At 36.7% G+C, this 15,360-nt stretch overlaps 1 protein-coding gene across 1 annotated transcript in view; it reads right to left on the reverse strand.

Moving 5' to 3' along the window:
• Nucleotides 1-1,682: 1,682 nt before the first annotated feature.
• Nucleotides 1,683-15,360, reverse strand: part of LOC110116222 (sphingosine-1-phosphate lyase) — a 33,070-nt gene continuing 19,392 nt past the window's right edge. The window contains exons 9-15 of the mRNA XM_020849721.2: nt 5,595-5,721; nt 3,043-3,058; nt 2,774-2,881; nt 2,637-2,691; nt 2,413-2,559; nt 2,238-2,316; nt 1,683-2,115 (exon numbers count right to left, since the gene is read on the reverse strand). Coding sequence (XP_020705380.1) covers nt 1,993-2,115; nt 2,238-2,316; nt 2,413-2,559; nt 2,637-2,691; nt 2,774-2,881; nt 3,043-3,058; nt 5,595-5,721 — 655 coding nt within the window. The 3' untranslated portion in view covers nt 1,683-1,992. The remainder of the gene's footprint in view (nt 2,116-2,237; nt 2,317-2,412; nt 2,560-2,636; nt 2,692-2,773; nt 2,882-3,042; nt 3,059-5,594; nt 5,722-15,360) is intronic.

The following is a 15,360-nucleotide window of genomic DNA, read 5'->3' on the forward strand; positions in this document are numbered from 1 at the left end:
TGGTGCCTCTTCACACATGACGCACGGTCATGACAATCTTGCTCAACCGTCGATCTATCAAGGCACCGACAGTGTCATGGTTGGGGATGGAAGATCTGTTCCCATTGTGCATTCCGGCACGGGACTTCTTCTAACCCCCGAGCGTAAGCTGCTCTTATCTCATCTACTGCATATACCCGCAATTTCACACAATCTAATTTCCATTTCTAAACTTGTAACTGAATACAATATCTCTATTACATTTGAACCTAATGGATTCGTGCTGAAGGACTTGCAGACTAACAGAACTCCCCTTCGAGGTCCCTGCAAGGCCGGTCTCTACCCCATCTCGATCAAGAAACCTGGGATCACTCAACTGGCTCTTGCTACCAGTCAAAAAGGTCATCCCAACTGGCACGAACGTTTGGGACACCCTCATCAACGCATTCTTGATCAAATTTCTCAAGATTATCCGCTCTTGCATATAACAAATAACAATAATAGTTGTACTTCATGTAAAACTTGTAAAAGCTACAAGTTGAGTTTTCCTCATTCTGTAACTCGTAAACGAACTCCTCTCGCCATGCTACATTCGGATGTTTGGGGACCTTCTCCCGTCTCCTCAATACAAGGCTCTCGTTATTACTTACTTGTTGTAGATGAATATTCTCGCTATGTTTGGGTTTTTCCGTTTCTTGTCAAAACCGATGTTACGCCAATATTCAATAATTTCATAAATTTCATTGAAAAACAAACATCTCACCAAGTCCAGGTGGTGCGTACCGACGGCGGATCTGAGTTCGTGAATCACCAATTCCAGAACTTCCTTCAGTCCAAAGGAATTCATCACCAACTCTCCTGCCCCTATACGCCTGAAAAGAACAGCGTCGCCGAAAGAAAACATTATCACCTCATCGACACAGCCAGGACACTACTTCACACTGCGTCTATGCCTCCCCAGTACTGGCCCGATGCTATCTTGACAACTGCTCATCTTATTAATCGGATGCCAACGCCCACGACCAACAACGTCTCTCCAATTTTAAAATTTTCTCCAATTTTAAAATTTTAAGGAAAATTTAAAATTGTAATTGAGAGAAATTTTAAGTAAGCGCTTCAACAAACTCTACAAAGAGCACAAGTAATTTACTCTAATTCACAGCAATATTAAAAATAAAAACTAACTAATGTAAACGTGTGTTTTGAAATATCATATGTTCATAATACTTTAGATATAGAATCCGCTTTATTTAACCTATAGCTATCAATTATCAATAGCACAACTCTTTTTATTTGATCGATACGATAAATTAAATAGTTCATATAAACAATACTAGAGTGAATTTGAGGTAATTGAGATCCTCGAGAAATAATACTCGGATTTACATCACATTATAGCAATCAAGATAACAAGAACAACAGTAGTAGCAAAAGTCCTGTCACACCTCCAGTTATTGTTTAATGCTTCAAAGTTATAATCCTATTGTAATTTTACTTTGTATCTCTCTCTCTCTCTATATATATATATATATATAGAGAGAGAGAGAGAGAGAGAGAGAGAGAGGTTGTTCAACTATCTGAAAACTCAATTACCACCTGAACAAGGATTCCGAAGACAGTAACAAGACTTGTCTGGAGAAAATACTGATAATAATTCATCAAAGCATATCTTAAAATATTTAAATCTATATAGGATGTTCACCTCTCTAAAAACGTAATTAAAGCAAGGATTATGAAGACAGTAACAGGATTTATTTTGATAAATATACTTATTAGAATTCATCAAACATTTTAAAAATTATTCAAATCTAGATAATCCAGATTATGGTTTTTGTATAATTATCATCTCTAACACAACTGGAACATTGACGCAGATTTCCTATGACCGTGTGGGTAAGAAATTTGGATGAATTAACCACACAAGTAACATATTGCGTACCCTTGCATTAAATATATATGACAGGAGTACTGATAAATTCTGTAAAAGCAGTGAACGAAGACATATAACCAGGGCTAGCAAGTAGCGTCCATGAACTCTATCAAAACTTCTTGTACCAAACCTCTATCAGGAATCTTTCCAGCCGCACCATACATCGGAGCGAGCCCTCCACTGACTGGGCCTGGATTTTGTTTGACCTGATTCAAAAAAAGAATATATAAACTATACGAACAGCTGGGAAAATCTTCTTATAGATGTTCGAAAAACATAAAGAAAGCTAAAAGTAGAACTGTGAACATTTGTTTGGAAATAGACATACAAGTTTAACAGACTCCCTCAGATCGTTTAGGAAGTCTTCATATACAGGAACATGCTGAAGAGTGACACAAATGTGAAGGCTGGGCAGAGAAAAGAACAAAGTTAAATCACTGGTTTAGAGTGAGCAAACAAAGAAGAGAGGAAGGAGGTTACTAAAATATCTGGATGGAACCAACCTGTTCGGCCTTTGCAAGGCATTCAAATGCCAACCTTTGGAAGAGACACTATCGTTGACCTCAAAAATGTCAATGACATTAGAACTAAATGCTACTACAGTCATGTCGGGCTTTCCAATGATAAATAATTCAGGAATTTCTTCAATCCTGGTTGAAAACAAGGGCTATAAATAAATCAAGCTTAACAAGAATTAAGTAACAATAACAAGATAATAGTTAGTTACCCTTTCTGTATCTTTTTAGATACTTCCATAATCTGACGTGTATTTTCCAAGTATCCTTCGAAAGGGAAGCATATTATCTTTTAGCTGGAATATAGATAAAGAAACCAATTGGCTGAATGAGGGACAAACTTAATTACCATTCAGTCCCAAAGACACCATTGCCGCCCATGCTCCAGCTATCAATCCACCAGGTCTACTTCCGGCAATTGTAGGGGAAACATAAAGCCCTCCCGACCATTCGGTGACTGCAGGAAACAGAAAGCAAGCATATTTTGAAGAATAAACAAATGCGATTAGAAACAAATCAAAGGAAAGAGAACTATTGCTATATTTTCACGCTAAAAAAATTAAATAAAAACTAACATTAATTTTTTTAGGGAAGTGGCGAAGAGTACATAGTGCTTACCAGCAACAAATTGATTCTGAGAAGGCGCATAAGACAATCCAGGATGCATATTGCCCACAAAAGATCAGATTCAGTACTCATCCATAAAAATTGAAATGCAGGAAGAAAAAAGAAAGCGATCAGCCAGAAAGTAGGTTGATCATTTTCAAAATGAAAGAAAAATCACATGAAATTTCTTTGCCCTACTCAATGCCAAAGCCAAACAAGAGACAAATGCACAAGCATATGGATAAAAAATACTAAAACAAAATACCAATCAATGGTGATTAATTCTTGCAAGAGAAAAAGCAGGCGTGTCCATGCCGTGTCCGACACTGCATACCTCTTTAAGTGCCATGTCGGTGCATCATAGATTTTAGCTTTATAAAGTAATGCCAGGTGGAAGAGCGTTATGATTGGCAATTGTAGAATCTCAGAGATGCTGAGTCATCTTACTAACTTATTTGGCAGTTATTATCAAATCATTGTGTAGTTCTAGCTTCCCTAAAGGCAGAAGCCTTGCAAAGGGAAAAACCCTACCACTCCCACGTTTTGAGTGCTTGGATGGTTGTTAAAAGCTGATAAGAACTTGCATTGGCAAAAATTCAAAAGAAGGCACGAAACCTGATCAGATTAAATATATGCTTCACAGCTGCAAGATCATAACTTTCTACATTTTGTTAGAATAATGAAGTAGGAGCAGAAATGCGCCAAAATAGGGCAAAAATACCCCCTCAAAAGAATATTCTCAGTTTTTTCTTTTCAATAAGTTATCTAGAATGAAAATAAAAAAGAAAAGAAACAAAACGATCCCCCAACTATTTGTTGAGAACCATTTTAATCTCAAACTATAAAATGCACAATTTAGTCTCTAAATTCTTTAAATATGAAGTAGTAAAATATACACAGTAAAAAATGATAGAAGTGAAGTTAAAGTTAATGAATAAAGTTTAAAATGAGTGTCTTTCAAGAATATACATCTTTTCATGAAATTTTTACAAAATTTAATTTCCTACTTTCCCAGTGTTCTTGTGAAGATGTCTATTATTAAAATTAGATTTTGTAAGAATTTCAAATAAATGAATATTCCTGAAAACCCCTAATTGTTAACCCAATCCGTTAATTTTAACATCAATTTTCATAAATTTTGATAGTGGGACTACTTTGGCTACTATTTACGAAAAACAAGGATTAAATTGAAACTTTAATATGATCTCATATAAAATTGATTCTCATAAATAATCTGGGAACTATTTTGATCATTTTCTCATTAATGAAATATATAACTTTTACAAATAATATTTAAAAATAATAAGATTTTTTTATAATTCTTAACAATAGGAGTGATATTGAGTTGAGTTCAAAGAAGTCAGCCTCAACTCAAATTGAAGAATTTGGTTTTGAATTGAGCCAAATTCAAGCCAAGACAAAAATGATCAATGTCAAGTTGAGTTTCAAATTGATTAAGCCAAGTCTACTAGTTTTATGAAATATTTTCTAATTATCAATGAAGATTATTATTATTATTATTATTATTATTATTATTATTATTATTATGTATTTGTGCATGTGTTAAAATACATATTATATCGAGTCAATTTCAAATTGAATTGAACTAATTTTGAGCAAGCCATCTTCATGATTGAGAAAATTGATTTTAATTTTGAGTCGATTAAAAAGCAAGTCATAAAAGAGTGAGTTTTGAGTTTCAGACATAATTAACACTGCCTGTAAAGTAAGATACTTGGACTGTAAGTAAGAATTTCTTTGCCTTACCAAATAGAACCAATGCCCTAAACAAATCCTCATGATCCACCAAAATCATTAACTCTTCAATTAGGGGATGCTGTATGTTTAGGGTCTATTGGTTGATTGAAGTTAGAATACATGTTTTCTTTTTAAATGGTGGAATCTACTAGATTTTTCCATTTGGTTAGATATACTAAAGAAAAATAATTTGGTTTCTAACTCCACATACAACTAAATCCATAAAATTGTATGGATTTCATTTTCACAAATAAATGAAAAATGAAAACATCATTTTTTATAAAATGATTTCTATCTACATGCAAGTAAATTAGCCCTTAGAAGCTTTTATTTGGCAGATTTAACTAGGAAAAAGAACTACAAGAAGATTTCCAGTCTGGAAGTTGTTTGAGATTTGAAATATTATTATTACCATTCACATCATTTCCACAAGCCATCCATTTTCTTTTCTAAACTAGCTTAGTGCAGCAGTATGTGAATATTAACTGAGGTAAGCATTCACTTGAAATTGTGTCTGTCTTGAGTTAATAATGATAAACTGACTTGGGAAAAAGTACACATTAATTATTTGTTTTAAATGAGTGCTGAGTCAATAAAAAAATAAAAACATTAAATCGCGTTGGTAAAAATTAAATCAAGATGTTCTCCAACACAACCACATGGTCCACATTGAAGAATAAAACCCTCACCATGTTTCTCCCACATATTAAAATATAATAAGTACGAAAATTCTATGCACTCAAATATCAAAAGAAAATTAAGAAAAAATCCTTAGATTCTTCTAATTTCCAAAAAGAGTATATTACCTTCCTAATTTCATGATTTCGATATAGAACAATACTGGTGCCCTTAGGACCTAATCCATATTTGTGAACATCTGCTGAGATTGATGTAACTCCCTTGACAGAAAAATCGAAAGGTGGAATTGGGTACCTGAGAATAAAAGTTACAAACCAACAAATGAATTATACAGCTCGTGAAACAGAAAAGATGTCATTTTAAGTATAAGCTCTGCATGAGCATGATAAAAAAAAATGACAATGTAGTCAGCCAATAGCCAGAAATTTGGATATAAAGATGTAAGGATGCCTAAGAGCGTCCTAAAGAAGCAAAAAATGTCCAAAAGAAACAAAAAGATATAGGATTTTCGAGGAATGTATCAAGTATAATTGCTAAAATTTATGCCAAAAATGTCAAAGTTTAGGACTCATTTCATGGAAAACACAGAAAAATCTAAAATCAGAAGAAAAGGAGTTCTTTGGCCAAAATTGACATGACGATTCTGTCAAGTGATTCAACATGACTATAGTAGATAAGCATTTTGTAAGTTTAACAGCAAAAGGGTTTCAGCATTTTATCCCATCAATGAATGACTAAACTAATAAATTCAGCGAGAAAAGAAAAAAAAAATGCTGATTGCTTTTGAAGCAATTTACTAGATTTTTCTGTTATTAGAAGTATTTGATTCCAAGGAAAAAGTCTAGAGAAGTATGCAGTGTCAATCTGAAAAACTAGGAGATTCTCTAGCTGGAGAAGATGATGAAAGAAATGTAACATAAGGAATAAAATGCACTCAAATGGAAATAAATCCAGAGTTGAATAAAATTAGCATTAGCCTGGCTGAAGTTTGAATTCCTATGGGTATTATTTGTTGAATTTAGCACATGAAGTCCATGAAATTGGTATTTTTACTGTAAAAACATTATTTTCTGAAAAGATTGATAGAGGCAGAGCTTAAACTAGATAAAATAGTTTTAGCAATTGTTTTTCCGGACATAGCAATGAAAGAAATTAATCTAATGTACTGGACCGAACCCAAGTATGTCTGGAACAAAAACATCATATCACGAGTATTTATTTCTTTATTTCTGAATGCCCTCTCCATTGATGCTACCTTTGTTTTTCTTCTTTGATCGAAGGCGTTCCACAATTAAAAAAAAATGGCAATTATGGAACTAGCTTCATCTAAGAGAGGTAAAAACATAACGAGGAATGCTGTGTACTAAGGCAAAAAATGCTCTCAAGAGAAAGGACAATCAAGAGAATGGAAAACATAATTTGGAAGAATACTAAGAAGAAAAAAAATTGAGAGAATTTATACAACTAGGTTAAATTTATCAATATCAATGACCGCATAAAGAGATAAATGTTAATTAATCCACAGACAAAAAATAAGACATTTTTTTTCACTTTTACCTCACTAATATTCTTTCCACCCTCTCTCCCTCTCTATCTCTTCTTCATTCTAAAAATCTAAACAAGATTCCTCTATTGAGTTTGCTCATCGAAAAAGAAAGGAAAGCTTATCACCTCTTATGTTGTACCACATTATCAATAACAAACCCCTATGACAATCACTGATTTCATCTTTTGAAGATCCCTAGCTTCCAACTGTCACCTTTAGCCTTCCAATGTATTTTTTCTACACCCAACAGAGAAATCTGTCTATATAACACAGACTAAAAAAAATTACCAACCTCTGATCAGTCGATTGATTAGCCTCCTATACATCTAATTGACTGAAGGAAAACAATTGAGTGATGCCTTTCAACACCATTTAATCATCTCTTTATATAATGCTTAGAGAAGATAATTAACAAACTTATGGGGTTAGATAAATGAAATTAGGAGATGAGTAACATACTTATAAAAGGACAGGTACAGTTCTTGGGTAGTGTCCTACATAGGGGTTTTTTTGGGTAGTCGGTAACGAGCACTAAAGATTCAAAGGGGATAAGAGCAAGATGCCTTCAAAAGAGAACGTAGGTGACTATCATGGGAATTGGTGACCAACAAAATGGTGATATATAAGAGGAGGCAAGTTTTTGTCTTATCTTTGGAGAGCATAACAGGTGAAAGAACCATGCATAGATTTGGAGAGGGAATAAGAGAGAGAGTGAGAAAGAGAAAGGGGAAGAATACTAATGAGATAAAATATATGTCTCCTGTTTTGTAGTGGATATTTATCAGTTTATGTGGCTTTGAATATAGATGGATCTCAAAACTATGTAAACTCTCTTGTTGAATTTTTTAAAGTTCTTGCAAATTATTTTACACATTTCGTGATCATCATTATTCTCAAGTGTGTTTCTGCAACAACTGACATCAAAGCTAAGATAACATTGATATCTAAGAGAAATGTGAGAGCAATGACATACAAAAATAAAAATTAATTGGTTCCATGGCAAGAATTTTATGTACTAAGAAATAATTATACCTAAGAAGGGTATGAAGCCAATATAATAAGTGCAGTCTAATTTTAGGCTTCATAATGAAGAATTAACAATCCAACATGTCTAGATGAAGACACAAGTATGATAAGGGTTTTACTAGCTTTCCAGCTTTATTATCCACAATCACATAGAACTACAATTATAGAGGGCATGTGAACCTCTCTCATGAACAAATCCTATGCAATTGTAGTTATCTAATGACATCTACATGGAAGTACAACTAGTTAAAAGAAGGATCTTCGGCCTCCAATCATCTATATTTGGGACCCATACGTTGACTACATGTGTTTTAACTTATATTATATTATTTTGATGATCACAAGCATAATTTGGCTTAATTATTAATTGAGTTATTTTTTGAACTAACACGCTTATTATAGGAAGTAAAACAAACAAATATAGGTGTATACAAGGATGACATGGAAATGTTTGTGTAAACCTGGAATGAAGATGCCCCCCGTAAGATTGTAGATCAAGATGCCAAGGCCAGGATGTGGAAATTAAAAAGATAATTAATGCATATTTGTCAAAATTAATCATGCAACATGATGTAAATCATATTAGATGATTAGATAGAGATAGGTTTTTAAAATTTTTGATTGTTTGGACTAACCTCATTATATTATAACTGGATAATTATATACGATCAACTTGTACATTGCAATTCAGTTTGCTTTAAGATTTGTTCTTTGGGCGCTTAATATAAATACCCTTCAAAAAATCTTAAAATGAATGAGAGACTAACAAATCAAAAAGAGATGAAGGTCTTGTGGAAGATTTCTTTGTGTTTATCATTTGAAAACCCTAAAATGTGAAAATTCCCTTGTGACCTTGCGCATCAAATGGTTGTTTCTACTTCTCTTAAACCTTGTTCCTCTGATGTTTGTTTTTGACTGATTATAGTTGTTATTTGAATGATGAAATCTCGAAGTCATTGTAATGTAAGAAGGTGTAGACTAGTTGAAGTCCTAGAGTAGCAGTCATCTTCCCTGGATTAAAAGAAGAGAGGTGTGTTTCCCCATTACTTATAAAGAACAAAAGCTTCTCTATTTGATGGTGGCCAAAGGAGTAGTGAATCCTTGAGTTTGAGAGCTCGAGGGATGGACATAGACATTATTAACCTCATTTTTTTATGTGGATGAAAAAATCTTCATGTGCTCACAAGATCACTTCATTAGTGTAGGGCCTTCCTCATAGAATCATCATAGGTGAATTCCTAAGAACTTAGCATTGCCGATCCATTAAAAAAAACTTAAGACCCTAGTATACCTTATACCCTATATTAGACCCTTGAGACCCTCAAGCTAGATTAACCCTAGTTTGCCTCAGGTGATATAAAGTACTCTTAGGAGTCTATCTTACACCACCTAAGCCAATCTAAAACCTATTTAAGCTTTTACAAATCTATTTGTAAAATGCTAAAGTTAAACCCAAAAGATATAATACAAAAGTACCCCTATATGGGCTTGTAGGTTTAAAAGGACTATTTATGGTCCAGTTAACTCTGGACTTACCTAGAAGTCATCGAAGGGCCTAATGACCCTTCTTATCATCCTAAATAGATTGTGGACAATCCTAGATCAATTTTAAATCAACCCTAGTAATCCAAAGCTTAAAAATTCCCAAAATATTCAAAATACCTTAAACCAAGTTGACCCACGAGATTAGGATCTACTCTGTGGACCCTAAACTTGCTCTTGAACCCACCTCATGAGTCAAAGAGTCTTCTTAAACTCATTTGACCATGGTCAAAGTGGGTTTGACCAAGGTCACAATTTTTACCCTAAATTCCCTAAAATCAAGTCATGTTACCTAATTTAAACATAATAGCTCGGGTATTGAGTCTAAGTGGACTCATACTTGACCCATCGTCAAGTCTCATTTACCATGTCCAACCTATGTTTGACCAAAACTCAAAAAATCCTAAAATAAATTTAAATATTCAACCCAAGAACAATGACCTTAGCATTGAGTCCAAATACTTTTAACTTATTCAATGGATATTTAGACTAATGCTTAAACGTGGTCAAGCTCTTTAAACCAAGGTCAAACCTACTTTGAACAAATGGGTCAAGTGATCCACTTTATGTTCACTTGAGCTAAACTTACTCAAGCACAAACCAAACCCTCACAAACTTTGCACAACCCTTCCTAAGAAAGCTAACTTCCCTAGTGACCCATCCTACTCGGGTTAGCCCAAGTGGGTCAAACCTATTAACCCAAAGTAGGCTTCCCAAGTCAATTCAATCTCGCCTAGCCCAAATGATAATGCCTAACTCATATTCCCTATAACTTCTAGAGGTTTTCTGACTCGGTAGGCCAGTTGGTGCCATCTTTGATAACCCATACAGCCATGGCCGATAGCCCCATGTGGACACTCATCTCATTATTGTTTGCTCAGGTCATTTCCAATGTCAAGAATGGAAACACACACACTTGTCTGATCCCCAATGGCTAGTCCCAAACAGCCTTGTTAGATGGCATCAACAATAGCCAAAATTTCATCCTAGTGTTCCAAGTTTTACAATAATATTCCCAGCTTGAATTAATTTAGGCACACAAATCAAGATCCGTCTTCCGCAAATATTCTCTCCTTCCCTAGTGAATTCTAAAGTGATCCCTAACTATCCTCGATCATCTCCATCTCTAAATGTGAGAAGACTGTGCTCCGTTGACCTATGCTCGGCAAAAGTGATCTTAATGATCCAACCAACCCAGTTGAATCATCCTTCAGCAAACTTGGTTGTTGTGAACATGTGATCAAGCAAATCCCTTCAAAGTTCAAACCCTCAATTTGATCTCAAGGCATTTGGATCGAGTTAATTCTATGTTAGATCGGTCCCCATTGGACTGGTCAAACCGACACTGGATGTGAGCTCCAAAAATTCCATGATGCGCCCCGGCCTCTCCGCACCATCGGTCTCTTTTTCTAATTTATTTGTGACAACGGTAGAGAGTTTTAACGAGCATAAGTTCCAAGTGAACCAATTTAAACATATGGAAGGCGGACCAAGGTTGGTCCGCCTCCTTTCAATTAGCCACCAATGGAAGGTGTCGCCAATAGAAGGTGGGGCCCATGGGAGTAATGAGCAATTAAGAGGTGAGTAGCGAGGGTTAGAGAGGAGGGATTTGCTTTAAATAAAGAAGAGATTTGGATAATTAGGGCATGATTGATTATTGTTTCTCTTGGAGTTCTCTTTGGTGTCTTAGGCTCTAGACCATCCTCTAGAGATTGGGAGAGAACGACCCTCCTCTCGAATTGAGGATCAATTGTATCTTTGCTTTGTGCTTGCTTTGATTTGATTCCTTTAATACAATATACTTTTTTGGATTGTTTTTACCTAAGTTTTTGAGTTTTTCTCCTTGTTTTTACCAATTATTGTTATGTTTTATTTTTTTAAGGGTTTGCATGCGAACTCAAGTATTTCCCATTAGGGTTACTTGCAAATTTGAGTATTTCCTATCAAAATGGTATCAAAGCAATTCTTGGATCATAGTTGGCTGATTTTTTTAAAAATTCAGCAGCGAATATCTGATCAGAAGGAGGCATCTTGCTTAATTTTGGATCTAATATACATAAATGTTTATAGAGGACAAGAAAGTTGATGCGTTGGAAGAACGACTTGAAGGGGAAATGAGCAAAATAAAAGCCACGATGGAAAATCGACTCTCGTTTGTTGAAGATAAGGTTTAATCCGTGGAAGAAAAGATATCGTCAATGGAAGAAAAATTCTTTGATCTTCATCTAATGGTGAAGATCTTGGACAATCAAATTCAAACGACGGCATCATAGGAAAAGGGACTGATGGGATGAACTACAAATTTTGATTTTCGTAGAAGGGAAAGCAATGGAGAAATCATGGAGGAGAAAGGGGGAAGGTATGTAGAGAGTCCTGGGAATAGGGAACATGGAGTAAGGGGTTGGTTAGGGGAAAAAAGAGGGCAATTATGGAAGGAGGGGCATTGATTTTGGAGAAAAGAGGGAAGAAAGTGAAAAAGGGTTTAAAGATGAATATGTAAGGGAAGGCCGGGAGACATGGGGAGAGCAAAGCACTTGAGAAAGGGAAAACTATGGAGGAATATGGGAAAACAAGGGAGATCCGAAGGTAAGGAAGCTGAAGATACCAATATTTGAAGGGGATGATGCATATGGATGGATCTACAAAGTGGAAAGGTATTTCACCATCAATGGGTAGACGGATGAGGAAAAATTGGCAACAACGAGCTTATGTTTGGAAGGAAAGGTATTGTCATGGTACCAATAGAGGGACCAAAGGAGGCTTATACGAAGCTAGAGAGTGTTCAAAGATTGTTTATTAGAACATTTTCAAACCGACGGGAGATGAGAATTGTATGAGCAATTTTTCATACAGCTGCTTTGGAGGGGAATCCCAGGAAGGGGCTCAAGGAAGATATCAGAGCAACGGTGAAAGTCATGATGCCTTGTAACTTGGAAGAGGCCATGAAGTTAGCCTAGTTGGTAGAAATCAGAAGAATCTAGAGAGGGGAGTCAGGACCAGTAGTTCAGGAGGCACATACTGGATGACGACTACTCACTTAGCACCTAAGGGTCCAACAACATGAGGGTTTCATAAGATCCCCAGGGAGAAGACATTAGGAGGTGGAAATGGGGGCAATTTCAAGAGGATGACAAAAAAAGGAGACATAAGAAGAGGGCTAAGAGGTTGTGTTTCAGGTGTGACAAGAAGTACACTCTAAGGCATAGGTGTAGGGATCGAACTCTTCAAGTTCTCAGCGTTTGTGATGACGAGGAAACTGATGAGGGAGGTGAAGGGGAGTTAGAGGGAGAAGAGGAAGAGAAACTGTATCTAGATCTAACAGAGGTTTCCTGAACTCTGTGGTAGGATTCATTACGAAACATATCATGAAGGTGAAGGGGGAGATAAAGGGCAAGGAGGTGGTGGTTTTGATTGATAATGGGGGCTACCCATAATTTCCTTTCCACTCAGGTTGTCGACAAACTGGGAGTGAAATTGATGGACACAAGTTGTTATGGGGTGATGATGGGCACTAGGAAGGTGGAGAAAGGCCAAGGGATCTGTAGAGGAGTGGTGTTGACCATCCAGGGCATTCAAGTGAGGGAGAACTTTCACCCACTAGAGCTAGGGAGTATCGATGTCATAATAGCGAGGAAGTGGCTGCAGACCTTAAGAGACACCAAGGTCAATTAGGGAGCCCTCATGATGGAGCTGATGGTGGATGGAAGGAATGTGATGATCAAGGGAGATGCAGGGTTATCCAAATCCATAATGTCTCACAAAACCATCGTAAGGAATATCAAAGAGGTGGGGGAAGGCTATTTGGTGGAGCTACACAGGTTGGAGGGAGTTAGATTAGAGGAGGGAGGAGAGATACCCCTCTCCATACAGTCGTTGATACAGCAATTCCAGGAGGTGTTTCAGCCACCTCAAGGATTTCCACCACCAACGGAGCAGGAGCACGCTATCACTCTGAAAGAGGGTGTGTCACCGATCAGCATCAGACCCTACAAAAATCCTTAATTTCAAAAGGATAAGATTGAGAAGTTAATTAGATAGATCTTGGAGGCAAGTATTATCAGACCCAGTGTCAGTCCTTTTTCAAGTCTTATGTTACTGGAGAAGAAAAAAGATGGCAGCTGGAGGTTTTGTGTGGACTATAGGGCAATCAACAAGAACAATGTGCCAGACAAGTTTCCTATACTAGTGATTGATGAACTGCTGGGTGCATTGAGTGGGGCAGTGATGTTCACCAAGATAGATCTGAAATCAGGATATCATCAGATCATAATGAAGAACGAAGATGCACTAAAAACTACTTTCAGAACTCATGATGGACATTATGAGTTCCTTGGACATGCCTTTTGGCCTCACTAATGCTCCAACCACATTCTAATCACATATGAATAAAGTCTTCAAACCTAATCTTCGGCGATTTGTCTTGATATTTTTTTGATGATATCTTAGTTTATAACTATAGAGATGAAGAGCACATGGAGCATTTGAGGAGGGTGTTAGAGCTGTTACAAGAACATCAACTATGGGCCAACCTAAAGAAGTACTACTTCGCCCAGACAAGGGTGAAGTATTTGGGCCATATTGCGTCCAAGGAGGGGTTGGCAGTCGAGCAGTCAAAGATTGAAATTGAGATGATCATTACAAAAGAACCTGAAGGAGCTGAGAGGTTTCTTAGGACTGACAAGATACTACAGGAGATTCATGACAGGGTACAACACTATAATATATCCACTGACAAAACATCTGAAGAAGGATGGCTTCCTATGGGGCGAGGAGAACATAGAAGCCTTTGAGAGGCAGAAGAGAACTATGACTTCATCAAGTCTTCATAGTGGAGACATATGCTTCAGGGTATGGACTAGGAGCAGTGCTCAAGCAGAATCGATGACCTATTGCCTATTTCAGCCAAGTTTTGACAGCTAGCGCCAAGATGAAATCATATTATGAGCGGGAATTGATGGCCATTGTATTAGCCATTCAGAAGTAGTGGCCCTACCTACTAGGTAGGCATTTCATTGTCAGAACATATCAAAGGAGTTTGAAGTACTTATTGGAGCTACGAATGGTAACAGAGGAACATCAGAGATGGCTGTCCAAATTGCTAGCTTATGATTTTGATATCCAATACATGCTAGGAGTGGAGAACAAAATGGCAAATGCTTAGTCCAGATGTATGAGGGAGTTACAGGCAACAACAGTGTCAATCCCAATGATGTTAGATTGGGAGCCCATCAAGCAGGAAAGCGGTCAGGATGAGGAGTAGGGGAAGATTAGGGCTGATTCACTGAGGAAATGGATGGCCAAACAGAAGTGGGCAACATGAGCTTAGAGACTTACCTCAGATGCTTTGTATCAGAGAGACCCAAGTTATGGGCCAAGTGGCTATCATCGGCTGAGTATTGGTACAACACCGCTTATCACTCTGCTTCTTAGATGACGCCCTTCAAGGTGTTGTACAAAAGGGATTCACCTCACTTGGAGCATTTTGGGCACAGCAGTACTCCAGTGTCTTCAGTGGAGTGTTTAAAAGAGAGAGACAAGGTGTTGGAAGATTAAAAGGCATCTGTTGAGAGCTCAGTAGATTACGAAGAAACAGACAGATGAAAATAGGAAGGACATCCACTTCGAGGTAGGGGAGAAGGTGTTCTTAAAGCTCCGATCATAAAAAAAAGATCGTCGCCAAGTTTGCCCCAAGATACTTTTGGCTTTATGAGGTATTGGAAAGAATTGGATCTATGGCATATTGATTGAAACTACCACCAATGGCGACTACACACCCAGTATTCCATATATCCCAGTTGAGAAGAGCCATTGGAGATCAT

This window comes from Dendrobium catenatum, unplaced genomic scaffold (genome assembly GCF_001605985.2).
Source record: "Dendrobium catenatum unplaced genomic scaffold, ASM160598v2 fragScaff_scaffold_698, whole genome shotgun sequence".
Classification (NCBI taxonomy): Eukaryota; Viridiplantae; Streptophyta; class Magnoliopsida; order Asparagales; family Orchidaceae; genus Dendrobium; species Dendrobium catenatum.